This window comes from Ananas comosus, linkage group 14 (assembly GCF_001540865.1).
Source record: "Ananas comosus cultivar F153 linkage group 14, ASM154086v1, whole genome shotgun sequence".
NCBI lineage: Eukaryota > Viridiplantae > Streptophyta > Magnoliopsida > Poales > Bromeliaceae > Ananas > Ananas comosus.
Genome location: NC_033634.1, coordinates 1,740,262 through 1,756,306, shown reverse-complemented (window position 1 = coordinate 1,756,306; position 16,045 = coordinate 1,740,262). Strand labels below are relative to the sequence as shown.

General features: G+C 35.4%; 1 protein-coding gene across 1 annotated transcript; it reads right to left on the bottom strand.

The window, feature by feature from the left end:
• LOC109720500 (ADP-ribosylation factor 3) lies at positions 8,311-14,223 on the bottom strand. Its single transcript, XM_020247660.1, has 8 exons — positions 13,932-14,223; positions 13,802-13,840; positions 13,660-13,722; positions 11,973-11,991; positions 10,803-10,914; positions 10,317-10,364; positions 9,237-9,367; positions 8,311-8,753 (listed from the first exon to the last, which is right to left on the bottom strand). Exons 1-8 carry the CDS (start codon positions 14,032-14,034, stop codon positions 8,720-8,722), a joined length of 549 nt encoding a protein of 182 aa, XP_020103249.1. The 5' UTR covers positions 14,035-14,223; the 3' UTR covers positions 8,311-8,719.

The following is a 16,045-nucleotide window of genomic DNA, read 5'->3' as shown; positions in this document are numbered from 1 at the left end:
TATTTAAAATGTTTCTCCATCTAATTTGCATAGGCAAAGTTTAGAAAATCAAAGATAACAAATTGTTCAAATTTATATTTTAACTTCTAGAAATTGAAATTATTATTAAAATATGCGTACGGTGCACGGTGTGCCGAGTGCATGCATTATTTGTGGTGGGGGGAGAGTAGCTAGGGTTGGCTTTTGGCGAAGCGGAAACGCGAATAATGGTGGGCCCCGTTCGCTCTCACCACAGTATCTGCTCGTGGCATTGGTTTGTCTCTCGCTTCACCTCATCATCACGAGATCAAAGGGGTTTTTACAGTGTTTTAGTGATTGTTCTCAAGTGTTTTAGTGCTTATTATGGGATTTTTGAGAAATAAAGTTAGGGGACAAAAAATAGTAAAACGAAAAAACACAAACCCAACTTGAGATTTTTGTTAGGTTAAAAGGTGTGATAAGTAACATTAGTCACTGTACTATTCCATTTAGCCACTATTTTTTTGAAGCGCACGTTATATATAATATAATAATAAAGAGAGTATAATTAAAATAAAAGAAACTAATGCTAGTAGTATTTAAAATTAAGTATAAATTATATTGATGTGACTAGTAATTTTTTTTTTTTTTGGAGATAGATTGAGCGTAAGGTATACACTCATTTTAAAATAATGCTAGTGGTCCAACCAAAAGTGACACAATTTTCTTGAAATAATGCTAGTAGTACATTCAAAAGTGACACATTAATACTACTGTATTACTTTTATATTAGTAACACATTAATATTTCATTAACTAAATAGTTTGTGGGAATTAATTATAAAAAAATTCGAGCCATAAATTACAATAATTTAAAATTAGAGATCAAAGTGTCACATACCTTATAGTTTTAAGAACCAAAAGTTTAATTTAGCCAAACAAAAAAATCTATCTTAGTTAAAAAATAGTGTTGAGTAGAATACTAGAGCAGCCTTTGATTTCTTGGGTATCTGAACTTGTTATTATATGCCAATGTTATTTCTAAGCAAAAAGTTCTAATTTTGTTATAATATAATGGATTCACTTTTTTTTTTTTTTTACAATTTCGTGTTGGAACTATACTTAACAAAAGTTGAAGGACTAGCCATGCAATTTAGCCTTTAACTTACACACCAATTTAATTTAATTTTTATAATAATTTTATTATCAGGAAGTACATAGCAAGCATTTCCTGATTAAGATTTTAAAATACTACCCAATTGAGAGTGAAAACAAAATTAGTTCAAGATAACTAATAAATGCTTTTGCTTTTGCTTTTGCTTTCCACCTGGAGCCATATTTAGTAAATAATTGACAAAAAAATATCATGTGAAAGTTGATATAAAGATTCTAAAATCTTCTATTTGTAGAGATTTTACTGCAGTGCGGCTACTTAAATGGCATCAAAAAGCAGTACACTCAAAAATTGAAACCTTTAAAGATATCGGATTCAGCCCAAAAACTTAAACTAGTATATAGAAAAATCTTTTACATCATATACAAAATATATATTAAGTTATATTTAAAATTGGTATTACGTACTTAATATTCTTAACGTGACCATTTTAGGAGATTTTGCTAAAATGCTATTTGAATGTCAAATTGAGCAACACTTATTAATTAGGCAACGCTGTAGTAGGTATAGTAGGCCGAAGAGCGTCTGCCTCAGTTCTCTTTTCGTGCGACCGCGGCAAAATTTGGAGAAAAGTGGGGGTGCCGCGGCCGGGGCGGTGGGGTGTCAAAGAATGTTACTTCAACAAAATGTATTAAATATAAAAATATTTAAAATCGTTCTTTACTAGCTTAAGTTTTAAGAGTACAGCAGTTGTTTTGTATTTTTAACATCAAATCAGAGCCCGACGTCTTGAGCTTAAGTCATGTCAGACTTCTACATTATTAATTTTCTCCTTTTTAATTCAAATCGACGTTATGGATCTAATAAAAAGTTTTGAGTCCAGACATGAGGGACAGTGTTAAATATAAAAATATTTAAACACCATTCTCTATTAACTTAAGCTTTTAGAGAATAACGGTTATTTCGTATTACTTAACAAAATGAAAATTAAAGGCTCAAAATAAGTTGCTAATTTTTTTTTGTTTTATTTACATTGCAATTTTGTATCTGCTATATCATTCATGTCGATAGTACTTTAGATTAATATTTCCACTTGAACTAAAAATTAAGTATGCCTCCATGCAATAGCTAGAAAAGAAAATAGATTTTTGAATCTGAAATTTTGTTACATTTTGTAGACCAAAACGCTTTTGTGTCAAGACGTTTGTTTTGTTTTCTTGGGATGACTTGATTTTCTTTTAAAACAAAGTTTTATGGATCGAAAATGTTAAATGACACAAAAGTAACAAAAAGAGAGTTGAAAGTTGGAAAAGCCAAAACGAATTAAAGTGGTTTACTCGTGATAAGTTTTCAAGCACTGGAAAGTATGTAGTTTGGATGGTGGTGTTAAACTTATTTCCCAACTTATTTAATTTGTACATCTAATTATCGAAGATAAAGCTAGAAAAGGACAGATACATAGTCTTCTTTTGCAGTTTTTCTTTTCCCATAAAGTAGTGATTACTGATTCTTGATTGGGTCCTATCATCTTTCTTCGGTGCACTGGTTTCCACTTGGGTTTGAAGAGTCATCCTCATTTTGTCAACATTGGCTTCTGTCTTGTCACTTGATCTTAATTTCTGGTAATACGTCATAAAAGGAATCCTGAACCCTCTAATTTAATTAGTTCTTCACTTGGCTTTACGATAATTACTGTTTACATGCATAGTAATGCTAAGACTATTCTTTCGACCTATTTAGAGAATGCCCCGTCTGGTCTTGTTTCTTGAAACCGTTGCCGTATTTGTGCGCCCGAAGCATACACTCTGCAAGCGTTAAATAAAATGAAGCAGGTATAGGGTGGGTATCGGACCGAAGAGATCTCACAACTTGCTCCGGATAAACTACGGTTGGAAGTTTTATGCTCCACATCGAACCGTGCTGATAACGTGGGCGTCCCAACGTAAGCCATATATATTTAGGAAAAAGAAGGTAAAGTGGTGCTCGAGGGATTTAGCTGGTCAACAAATTTGACGAGTAAATTGAATGTTGGTTATAGTAGTGTTTATAGATTCGATCGTGATTCAGATTCATAACTTTGAAGTGTTCCGCGAATCTCGACAATAGCTTGATCTAACCAGTCAAAAAAACCTCTAGGCATGTATTCGGTCCATAAGGCAGTTCGGGTCGGATGCAATCAACACAAATCGTTTTGTTTTGGCCCTATCTCTAACGCTATTAAGATTTTGGAATTCCTTATAAATATGCGGGCGATCCCACATAACGTAATGTACGGAAAGAACGGAAAAAGAAAAGAGAATAAGAAAATAAAAGAGAGAAATCACATCCTCCATCAACCTATTATTCTAATAGGGACTTGAACGGTGGATTTGTAATCGTGCTCGTTTGTAGTTCGATCTATCGCGAGTTTGGAACGTGAGAAGATTTAATTAAGGACGATCAAAGGACACGTGAATCAACCTTGACGATCCGGGTTCATCGCATTGTAACGCGAATTGCTTTCGCAAAAAGGTACAAACGAATACTTTCGCTGTGTTCCACATAATTTTTTTTTTTTTTTAAAGATAGCGAATCTTCAAAAAATCATAAAGAACCCCGATTCATGCAAGAAATATGCCGATAGAAAGCTTGTGACGAGCTCTTCCAAAGCATGCAAGTTTCACAATGGGATTTACATCATACATCAAACAAGCCACCTCCAAAAGATCCAATTTAGGATTTTATTTTTCTCATAAAATACAAAACCATATCAAATCAAACTTTGTAGATTAAATCTACAATTTCGGTGCTTTAAGATGTGTAAAAATCATGCAAAGATATCCATTTATGAAAAAACCGCCATTAACGCTCACATACATGCAAGAAAAAATCTAAAACATGATAGATTTAATATATCACATGTAATCTAATTAAAGAATGTATCAAGACCACGAAATCAACTAAAAAAGGCTCTGATATCAATGTGGAACACAGCGGAAGTATTCGTTCGTATCTTTTTGCGGAAGCGATTCGCGTTACAATGCGATGAACCTGGATCGTCGAGGTTGATTCACGTGTCCTTTGATCGTCCTTGATTAAATCTTCTCACGTTCCAAACTCGCGATGGATCGAACTACAAACGAGCACGATCACAAATCCACCGTTCAAGTCCCTGTTAGAATAATAGGTTGATGGAGGATATGATTGATCGCCCACATATTTATAAAGGATTCCAAAATCCTAATAGCGTTAGAGATAAGGCCAAATCGGTTATTAATTGTTATCCTAATATGACTAGGATTTATTTCTAACTAACTTTTCAATTTGAAAGCGAGATTAATTCCAATCTAATTAGATAACATAACATCCGTCGGATCGAACCCGCTTATGGACGTACCCGATTCGATTTAACCGAATGCCAACAGTTTAATCATGTTAGATCAGTCACCGGATTTACCTTACATCTTAAATTATGTTCAAGCAGAGTTGATATTGCTTCGCTTTTTTCTTCTTTTTTTTTTTTTAACTAGACTGAAGTTTAATAAGGATACTAATAATAATAACAATAATAATAAAAAGAACGCACAAGAACAACGTAGGATTATTACTTAGCGCTCTTACTAGATGTTGATTTTGAGCCAAATATCTGATCAACATTACCCAATGAAAAAACGCCACGTAACCAGATCGGAGTAATTTTCTACTGTATTGGGTTGTAGAGGATTCCCTCCCCGCCAAAAGTGACCTTTTCCGTGACCCTATCAACTAATCACCATCGACCCGATATCAACCCTTGCTGGTGTCACCGCGCCTCGATTGGGAATCTTGACCCGAGTCCGATGTGGACACCCGTACCTTGTCGGCTGTCGAAATTACTCTCCTGCCCTTCGATTGCGCACATGTGAGCCCCCGTGTTCGGCCTTTTCAGGGGCAAATTCGTAAACTCACCGTTCTAATGACGAACGTGCACTCGTCAGCTGCGCCGGGGCGGATCGCCGGGTCTCCCGCGGGTGCGACGCGAAACGACGAGTTTATCCGGACTAAAATACGCGTGTATTTGAACACGTGTAGGCGAGGGATTGGACGGTCGGACGAGGTTGCAGGTGAGGTTTTTAGGGGGAAAAAAAGGTCGGAGTGGCGGGGAGCCAACCATGTGAGAGGGGGGACCCACCAACGAGATGTGCACGGGAAGTGTGGGTGCATCGTGGGGACCACCACCGTAGAGACACCAATGATCCCACCGAGATTTTTTCTGTACACCGGGTTGACTCGCGGGCCGTTCATGGGCTTCGCGCGGGTGCAGAACCAAAGCACCAGTTGATCTAATCGTGCATATTTTATATTCACTGATTCTATCGGACAATTAATTATTTACTCTGGTTCATGAAAACAGTTCTTAATTATGTTCGCGATTCCACTCTAATCCTGCCACATCTATGATTGCGTGCGTTTGAACCGTATCGTTGATAAACAGTAAATTATTTCGCTTACGCTTCGTGTCGGATATGATTTGCACGAGTGTTTACTGTTGATGTACCGTCATGGAAGAGCACATGGATAGTATGAAAATGAGGAGAAAAGTCTAAATAAGCAAGCAACTTTAGTGCTTCCATCACAAATATAGAATTGATGATACCCAAATCTTTTACCATCTAAGTTATTTACAATGAAATACTGTTTATCATTTTTTTTTAGATGTGAAGAAGCACGTAGTCAGTTCCATTAGATGAGGAAAAACTTTACGTAATGACAAGATTAAGATTATAAATTGAAATATAAAAACTATGTTACGTAAATTGCTCTCGCAAGATCATGCGTGGTATTGAACTCCATGCTAGTCTAACAAATAGAGACAGACGTCGGATCGATGCCCTGCGGAGCGTAAGGAGGATTTCAAACACCATATATGAGTTTGTTTGGTTGGTTGATTGGGAAAATTCCCAGTATTGCTACAAATGCAAATCTTATTATTATTAGCCAGCCCAGCATGCAAGAGTTATTAATTGTTAAGTGCAATCCCATTAATATGGAGGCAATGTAATTGCTTCTTCCAAAAGCTAGCCATGTGTTTTTCATGATTAGGTCTAAGTCATGTTTAATTACCAAACGGAGAAGCCAGTTACCTAATAATAATACATTTAAAGTTGCATTGATTTAGTATCTGTTTGTATCTGTTTGAGTGATATTTTCCAAACATGTTGTGTTCTTGAGATACAAGAGAAGGAAATGATATCTTCATGCAAGAATATAATAAATTTCTCGGTAGATCGGGATAGGACAATATTTTGAACCAAACAAATCTAACATAGCTATAATCACTTAATTAAGCAAACATCTGGCTATTCCCAACAACGTATGCATCATGGGTTAACTCAAAGCATTTTTTTTTTTTTTTTGAGAGAGAAAAGCAGTATGCTACCCGAGCTGGAAATGTGAATCAACTAGGAATCGAACTTGAAAACTCGGATACCAACCACCAAGCTCTTTGCCACTTGCGCTAGGGACAGTCGGTAACTCAAAGCAAAATTCATAGAACTACTTGATGTAAACGAGGTGTAGAAAAGAGAGAACAAATATCTGGTAAATAATGATTAAGCCCAAGAATAATAAGGAAAAGGCTTATTATGATCATTGCTTACTTATTTTAGAACAAACCTTACATTTTTAGAAGTGAAGTCAATTGAACGAGAAAGAGAAGGCGTCGAGAGATCAGTGGAATTACAGATGTTGCTTGTGTTGCAAAATTATGCAGCGTGATATATATTGGGTAGATTTAAGTTCTGTAGAATGATATATATCTCAATGGCGAATCAGAAATGCAATAAATGCTAAATAAAACGTTACAATTATAGCACTGCGTCTAGCTGGTTCCATCATATTATAATCGTTCCTTAAAACTATGTAAGTTAGAAGTTATTGATTGAAACACAGAGGCCACTTATTGTTGCAGCAGTTCTACATTAGTACAATCCTCTAACAAAGCAATACAAAGCAAAACTTGATTGTACCATGAATTTCAAAATTTTATTTATACTATCAAATATTGTAATGTTCCTAGTTGTTTTCATGGCGCATTTCAGGTAACATGATATTCCGCTAGATTATGTAACATTCTATCAAAAATATAATTAATATGCTTTGTCTGCATATAGATTTTACAATTTTGTATACATACAGACATGATATCTTTCTTTTTATCCCTTTTTTTTCTGACTAAAATATTGTTATTTTATCTATAAAATCTGTCTTTGAGAGTTGCAAGAAGCATCCAATAAAAATACTTCATATCAACATGTTAATAAAATTCGAATAAATGCACTAGTTCATAAATGGTGAAAATATGAATCAACTAGAATTCGAATTTAGAATTTCGGATACCAATCATTAAGTGTTTTACCACTCGTGCTAGGGCCGGTCGGCAATTCGTGCATGGAGTGTACGAGCTCTTTTACGGAAACATGACGAAATCGTAACATGGGAGCACGCAATTGATGCAATACTGACTGAGAAAAGTTATTGCCACATGCGAAGGATTTAATGGCGCAGTGTCATAATACGCTGCGCACGTTGGAATTCCATTCCTTGCCACTACCCTTCTTGTGACTTGTCCTGGAAAGCAAACTCTGTTTCCACGTGAAGGAAAACCATTTCAAGTTGCCAAATTGTGTGCTTTTCCAGTTGCCACCCACATGGGAGAATTCACATAATAAGTGGTAAAAATATTCTTCAGAAAAACTGCATATGCACAACATGATTTTTGAAGCGCATCGATGAACACTCGATTTTTCATTAGTACGTGCGCAGGAAACTAAATTTTGGAGCACATTAGAGCAATTTAGATTATCGCTAGGCAAATAGTTAAATATATTTTTATGTATAGTGTATAATCCCAGTGATTGTGTCCACAAATTAATTTGGATGCTCGACTGTGGACAGGCCATGACACAACAGTAAGATTTTAACTAGATCTCATCAATTAAATACACATGGCTCCTCTTTATTCATATTTGAATGAAAAACATAAGCTCCTTGCTTTAGTTATCCACTTTTCTCTTCTGTATTCTCTAATAACTAAAAATCAGAACCGAATTTAAATTAAGAACATAAGGTCTTCGCATTTGTTATCCACTTTTCTATTTTCCATCCCATAGTACCTGATTACGATCAATTTCGATATCTCTTACTACTATCTTTCGCGCCGGCGTCCTGCCCGTGCCAACCAGGCTATTCTTCTGAGTCATTAAATCCATAAACTTCAGATTACAGGACAAAAACAATATTATTTAACTAAGAGAAAAAATACATAAATATGGCAATCGTTGCAGAAACATAATAGCAATTCAACGGAGCAGATAAACGTGTAAGCCCTCATCAAGTTCAATAAACCCACACAAGTTGTCCTTAAACAGTAAAAAACCTAATAGAATGCTGTATTCATATCTTTTGACCAGGATTTTACAAGTAGAGTTGCTGAGTGAAGGCATACCCGTGGCTACAGAGAGAGAGAGAGAGAGAGAGAGAGAGAGAGAGAGAGAGAGAGATCGAATTATAAAGTCAACTCAATGGAGGAGAAGGAAAAAAAAAAACATCTCTTTTGAATCATTACCAGAGGGATGCCCCCCACTAATCCTCATGTTTAATTAAATTGTTCTTGTTCTCGCTTCAGAAATTAGCTTCCTCCCGATTTGAGTGTGTTACTAAGCCTGCAACCAGAAACACAGTTGAAACTGATTCAATATTTGTTAAGAGATTACTATGTTAATAAGTATGTGGACAAAGTATAAGAAAAAAGTGAATGCCATCCTGAATGCCTTCATTAGAGGTCCATAATGATAGTCACTTTATGACACAGATAATTTATTCAGGCAAAGTTGATGTATTTTCTTTGGCATTAGATAGGAAAGCAAGCTAAAAAATCTGTTCTACTAGAACTATGTCACATATCCTTGAGCTTTGCATGGTATTTTGATGGATTAAGCAGGATTTGTTCGTTTGAAGTCTTGAACAACTTCATAAGGTAAGGCCTGTCCTTAAAAAAGATTCATTATTTTCTTCACAGAAACTTAAGTGTTAAGAAGCATACGATCACAGAGAAAATATTTCTCAATAGTGGCACAACAAAAATAGGCCTTTACCTTTGTCTTAACTTCAGTATGTATGGATCAAGAAATTTAGTTAAGACTTACCAATCCAAGCCTTCAAAAAGACCCTCTCCTTTTATAGCAGAAGTTTTGAAAATAGCCCACTGACGATTTTTGATCTTGTGAAGTTCCAAAGATTCAGTAATGGCAGCATCATCAAGTGCACCAGGGAGATCCTGCATAAGAAAGCACAAGTACCGATCGTATGGAAAAACCGAAGTTAGATAATTAGCTGCAATTTGCACTTTCAGATTACCGTGGCACATTTCATATGTACTGGTATATAAGAAGTGAAAGACATTTTTGATAATAACTTTGCATAGCATATAAATGCGACCAATGAAATTCCAGTAGGCCTGTAATGGACGCTATAGGTAACAGCACAGGTACAGAAGAAAATTTCCTCTGCACTATAAGTTAAGAGGGCTCTTATTAGCTATATACCCTCTCTATTAACAACATCAAGTGATTACTCCTTTACCAATGCAAGGATTGAAATATCATAGCGACATGACGTTAGTCTTGCTGTCCCTTATTTAAGAGTGAGAAGAGAGCACGCACAACCATATTATTATTATAGGGTTAGTCATCTTAGATATTCAGCAATATTTCTCCTTTATCACAAGCCTAGGGTGCATATCACACGTCCTATAGAGGGCACCCTTACAGTTATCTTGCATACAGCACAATGATTGCTACAACATTTCCAGTAGATATGGGCCAACCCCCATTCTATCCATCATTTCTATTAAACAACAGTCTTTGTCCTTGCAATTGCCTTTAAATATTTTATTTACCCTTAAATTTATATAAGCCAAAAAATCATATAAATTGCGCCCATCCGGATTGCTTCATTGCCAATTTAAGGAATTATCCATCACAATTTTACATTATATCATCTCAAAATAAGCCCAATCATAAGCACAGAAGTAATCATGTCCTTCGTTTTCAAGCACCCACATGTTAAATGGTCTAAAGTCTAAACCTATCTGCTATAGAATAAACGACAAGTCTGCCTTTCAATGTAAGATGTACATGAATTGATGTGGTGCCAGAATTTTACAAGTATGAAAAGAGAACTTCAATTTTAGCAGGTTAATAAATTCGTAAGTGTTTGCTTTTCACCTGCTTGTTTGCATAAACAAGGACCACTGCACCTTTTAGCTCATCCTCCTGCCAATAAAAGAAGAAGAAGCAATTATGTTAATGTATTAAGTACTAACAAGTAAAAATACAAAAAGCTGAGGTAATGAAGCTACAATAATCCAACAAAATTAATGTTAGAAAATAACTTTGCTGGTCTACCAACTGACTGACAGGTCCTACTAGTCATCAACCAAACTAACACCGACAACTATTTAGAATAACCAAAGAACAGTTAAAATGGCAAATTCTCTTTCTTTCCCCTTTTCTCATATGTCATTCCACACCGGGAGTCACAAGCGCCTAAATTATGACAACATCGAACACAATATGACCATATACTATCACAAGCACAATGTCTTCATGTGGCCATCATCAAGAATGAAGCAAATTAATATTATCTCCATAGTCGCCATAAGTCATCTTAAAGATGAAACCACAAAGTATAAGCATCATTGTGCTGCATACCTCCAAGATAGCATGAAATTCTTCCTTTGCAGTTACCAGCCTCTCGGTATCACTTGAATCAACAACATATATTATAGCCTGAGTATTTGGAAAGTAGCATCTCCAATATGGCCTGCAAAGGCACATTCACAGAAATGACTTCGGCTCAAACAACAGATCAAAGTTCCAGGACAAGCAAATTTATGATGATTGCGAGGTCCAATTTAAACAAGACAAAGTTATTTAACAACAAAATTACAAGTTAAAATACCGGTAGAGATTCATGAGAATATCATATTCCCATCAGCTAAAACAAGATCACTAGCTCAGTACATCTATTATCTTCTCCTTGTTAAACTGACAAATCTCTCCATCTGCAACTTCTCAATGAGGTTTAGTTTTCTCAGTTGAATTGTGCAACTCTAGTTTGATACAGTCTTCTCTTTTCTGTTTTCTTTTTTCCCAATTGGCCGAGTCAAAAGAACTTACTTCCTAGAGAAACAGCAATAAGACAAATTCTCAACTACTAGTTTCTTAAAGAGTTCGCAATAAAGTTGTTTCACAAAAAAGACCATAAATTTTTCTTAATTTAGTAAATGAATTGCATGATCAAGTTTGATTTTTCCATCTAACCAATCATGTATAAAATAGAATGTATTCAAGTAGCATGAGATTAACATTCGAGTAAAATTAATCAAGTTTCCAATCAGAAACTACTAATATCACTCCAGGAAGGTGTTTATTTTCGATCATTTTTTAGTGAGAAAATATTTGATATTGAAAATGGAAAAATTATTTCCTTCCAACTAACCGGTTCAAAGCTAGTTAAGAAGTAAGATATATGAAAGGGTTTTCAATCATCAAACCTTTGAAAAATGCCAAGTAGCTTGTAGGTACAAGTGAATTATCACAGTGAAAAGATACTCATTAATAACATGTCTAAGGCTAGGAGAACATCTTTCAAATCTAGTAGCAAAGATATAAGAGCCATGTTTTTTAGCTTTTACACTTGCAAAGTTTAGGTCCCGATTAGTATCTAGTTTGCGAGAAAATGAAGAATATTATCTATAGGAAAGTTAGTACTTGAGAAGCCAAAATATTATTTTCCGATTTCTGGGGAGAAGAAAGAAAGAAAGTAATTAGCAGGACACATTACATTCATTATTGTTAAGATGAGATAAAATGAAGTACCTGATGCTTGTTTGCCCACCTGATTGAGAAGCAAAAAGTTCATATTAGAAGAAATACTTGGTATGTTTCGAAGAACATAAGTTAATGAAAGTTTTATAGAGCAGACAAAACTAAATGCTTACAAGAAATATGGTGAAACATGATTATTAACTTCCCTAAACAAAAAAAGCTCTTTAAATGTTTTAATTAAGTCAATAGCATAAACAGTGAAGTCATGCAAAATTGGACCTTTCAATGTGGAAGATAGCTGAAGGAATTGACAAATCTGACAATTGATGCCATTATAAGCTAAAACGTAAGATATAGTCTGTAAATAACTAACCTCCAAAAAGAATTTATTTTCTACCAAATGTCAAGCATAGATTAACCTTCAACATGAGAGAAGTCCCTATCATCAACTTTCTACATCTCTATCTCTTTATATCTGTACCTCGTTTTCACTCATTCAAGGTGTCAAGTCCAACTAGCCGAGTAGAATTAGCAATTATACAAGCCTTAACTGTTCCCTCCAATGTAAATAACCATTGCGGAAAACTAGGAATTTGTTTAGAAACTAACAATGTTTTTAGCCTATGTCGCTAGAGTTGATGACCTTGGTCTACCCTTGTGAGATATCCTTATCCTTTCCTGACTTAGCATCTGCTAAGATTTGTTAAGCCTGGTCTCGTGGAACTATAAATTCTACCTAAGAGTTGATTTCCCCAACATATATGACAAGGCCACCCCCGCCAATTGGACACATCTTAGTCCTTTCTCCTCTCTCGATGAACTCTTCAACGCATGTCTCATCCATTATTGGACAAATATTTGTAGGGCCGAAAATCATCTTTTACATTCACATCGAGACCAAAGTCACTATATTTCAGAGGTTCCTTCTGTGCTCTATGTCTGTGAGGCACTGATCAACTCGCTTTGGCTGTGATCCACTTTTCGCAACCTTACAGACCAGCCAAACCTTACATACATCAATTCAATGAGAGATATCTGATTTTCGACCATCCAACGGACCGTAGTCTGATTTAGAAACAAGGACAACTGAGCTCTGCATTTTCAACCTAGGGAAGTGATCAAGAATGGTCCGAACATCCTACACAACTCTAGTGCAAAAGCATAGATTTCTAAGCACTATAATTTAACCCCAGGCAGGGCAAAAAAAGGTCAGATCTGCTAAGTCTCATGTGAGCAAAACAGTATCAGATTTAATTTTGAGACATTCCTGATTTCCAAATCCTCAACTTTCTTCAGCATTATTTTCTACTCATAACACCCTTAACTCCTGAAGTATCCTTAGGTTTCATATCTAATATTCACAATACTAAGAATCGTGCATCAAAAGGGACCTTGTACATTTAGAGATGCCACATTGATTGCATGAAAATGACATTTATCTATTGTACTTAGCACATCACGCAATATTGACCAAGCATCCACATGCTAACATAACCTTAAGCTACAGAAAAAAAAGACATGAACTTGGTTATCAATTGTTGCATAGATTCACACCCATCCAACATAGATTCACACCGTCCAACATGAAACAAATCCCACAACGAAGCATCTATCTCCATTAATGCTAAGAATACTAAACCTGAAGTTTCCAATAAAATCTAAGTTTATCAGCAGTAGATTTGAGCAATACACTCGTGCAGAGATGATCAAACACAAGTAAAGTAGCAGATCGACATACCTAGATCCCAAACCTGAAACTTTATATTGTTATACTGCACCGTTTCCACATTGAATCCGATCGCTGAACGAAATCAACAACGAAAAAGAATCAGTCACCAAACTTAGCAATTGATCAGAAAAATTCGACACAGAACACTCACTCGGGATTGTCGAGACCACTTCCCCCATCTGAAGCCGATCTAAACCACGAAAAACACAATTAGATCAACAGATCCCGATCAAAAACACAAACAAAAACCCCTAGAAATCGAAGAAAGGGAGGGGAAGTACATAGGATAGTGGTTTTCCCGGCATTGTCGAGGCCGAGCACGAGGATCCGCGCCTCGCGATTGCCGAAGAGCGAGGAGAGCATCCGCGTGAAGAGGATGCCCATGGTTGCGCCGATTCGACTTCGATTGGGCTTCTAGGGTTTCGAATTCTCCACGGAGTAGTCGAGATCCGGGGTGGAGAACCCCAAGTCCCCGCGATCAACGACGAGGGTGCGTGAGAGATCCACAGAGAGAGAGAGAGGAGAAAAGCGAGAGCGGAGTAGAATCGAGAGCCCCGATTTTCGTATTTAGCGACTTCGCACATGGCATGGTATTCAACTATTCATAGGTGATTCTTCGGTGTAACCGTGATATGACGTTCCATTTTTTTTTATTAAAAATAGGAAAAATGTATAAAATTAAAATTTATTGGAAGGGAAAACTTTAGATAATGCCCCGTAATTTTAAAATTACTGTCTAAAGAAGAGTACGTATATTACTGTATATTATATATAGATTGTATAGATTTAGATAGATAGATATCTACAATGTGAATATTAAAACTTTTTCATAATAATTAATAAAAATAATATGTGACCTGGCTTTTAGTGCATGATACTGATTATTTTTGGAGGATCTCATAAGTTTTTTATTTATCTTTGTAGAAAAATAAAATAATTAAAACTATACCAATGAAAAGTAGAAAACAATAAAGAATAGGAAGGTATCTAAGTTTTTTTAAATTATAAATTATTTTGATTTGGTTATCTAAAATTTAAAATTTTAATTTTATTACTAATTTTTTAATTATTTTAATTTTCTACAAAGATAATAATTATTTTAATTTTAATTATTTAATGTCTATTTTATTATAAAATTTAGATACTTGACCGTTTGGATATTAACTAAGACTTCATTTTTACAAGANGAAAACAATAAAGAATAGGAAGGTATCTAAGTTTTTTTAAATTATAAATTATTTTGATTTGGTTATCTAAAATTTAAAATTTTAATTTTATTACTAATTTTTTAATTATTTTAATTTTAATTATTTAATGTCTATTTTATTATAAAATTTAGATACTTGACCGTTTGGATATTAACTAAGACTTCATTTTTACAAGAAGATTGCGTTACGGGAGGTGAGAAACGACGATAGAAAAATATCATGTTTGTTTCCGTACGTAATATTATATTCTGTGATCAGTCCGTTATAATATATTTTATGTAGTCGTATTGGAGAACACATCAACGTCATTCTATCTAATAGCGTCAGGCTTAGTTTGGTATTGAGGTCTATCTAAAATAAATAGAATGAAGTTGAGAAAAAATTATACAGGGATATGCTTCTGCGTTCTCCGGTTGAACCGCAGAAAATATATCGTAACCGACTCATTGCGATATCCAAATTGGCGGTAGATTCATATGTGAATCGAGGTAGCCTACCTGTGTATAATGTGTTGTGGTGGTGCTGGGGACTTTTTGGTTAAGTGCTATGTTTATATGATCCACACCGTGAGAATGAACGGGTAGTACTGTTCCTTGAGGAAAAGAAATGATACTTAGTGGTATTAAGTGATTGTCGTCTATTGATGATAGTTGATGACAATACGGACCTGACAAGCCGATTGTGCGGGCAGTTGTGGATTGTGTGAAGGGAATGCCAGTCGGAGGTATGCAAAAAGGCAGAGTAGAATGGTGGCTAAATTATATTATTGTGTGCCGGCGAAATTTTGAATTCGCAGTTGAGGACGACATTTGTTGATGTCGAGGAAAGCAGAGTCCTTGTTACATCAGACCCTATGGATATCGCTGCCAAGTATGTGAGAGAATGCACAATTAGAGTGGGAATTGTAGGAATTACTATATAAGGTGATTCAGGAATAATATCTGGGCTTGTGGGAATGAGCGTATGTATGTATCTAAGTTTTATGGATGAAACTTTTGGTTAACGGGGGGAGAATGTAATATACCGAATTTTTAATATAAAAATAGATGTAAATAAAAATAGTGTAAAATACTATTTATTTCTTTATACATGTACTCGTTGTTGTTGAGCCTTGGGCGGACAGGGGATGTGTTGTCCGTTCGGCGTCTGTGTACGGGCCCGGATCGACTAAATTGACGATAGCGGGA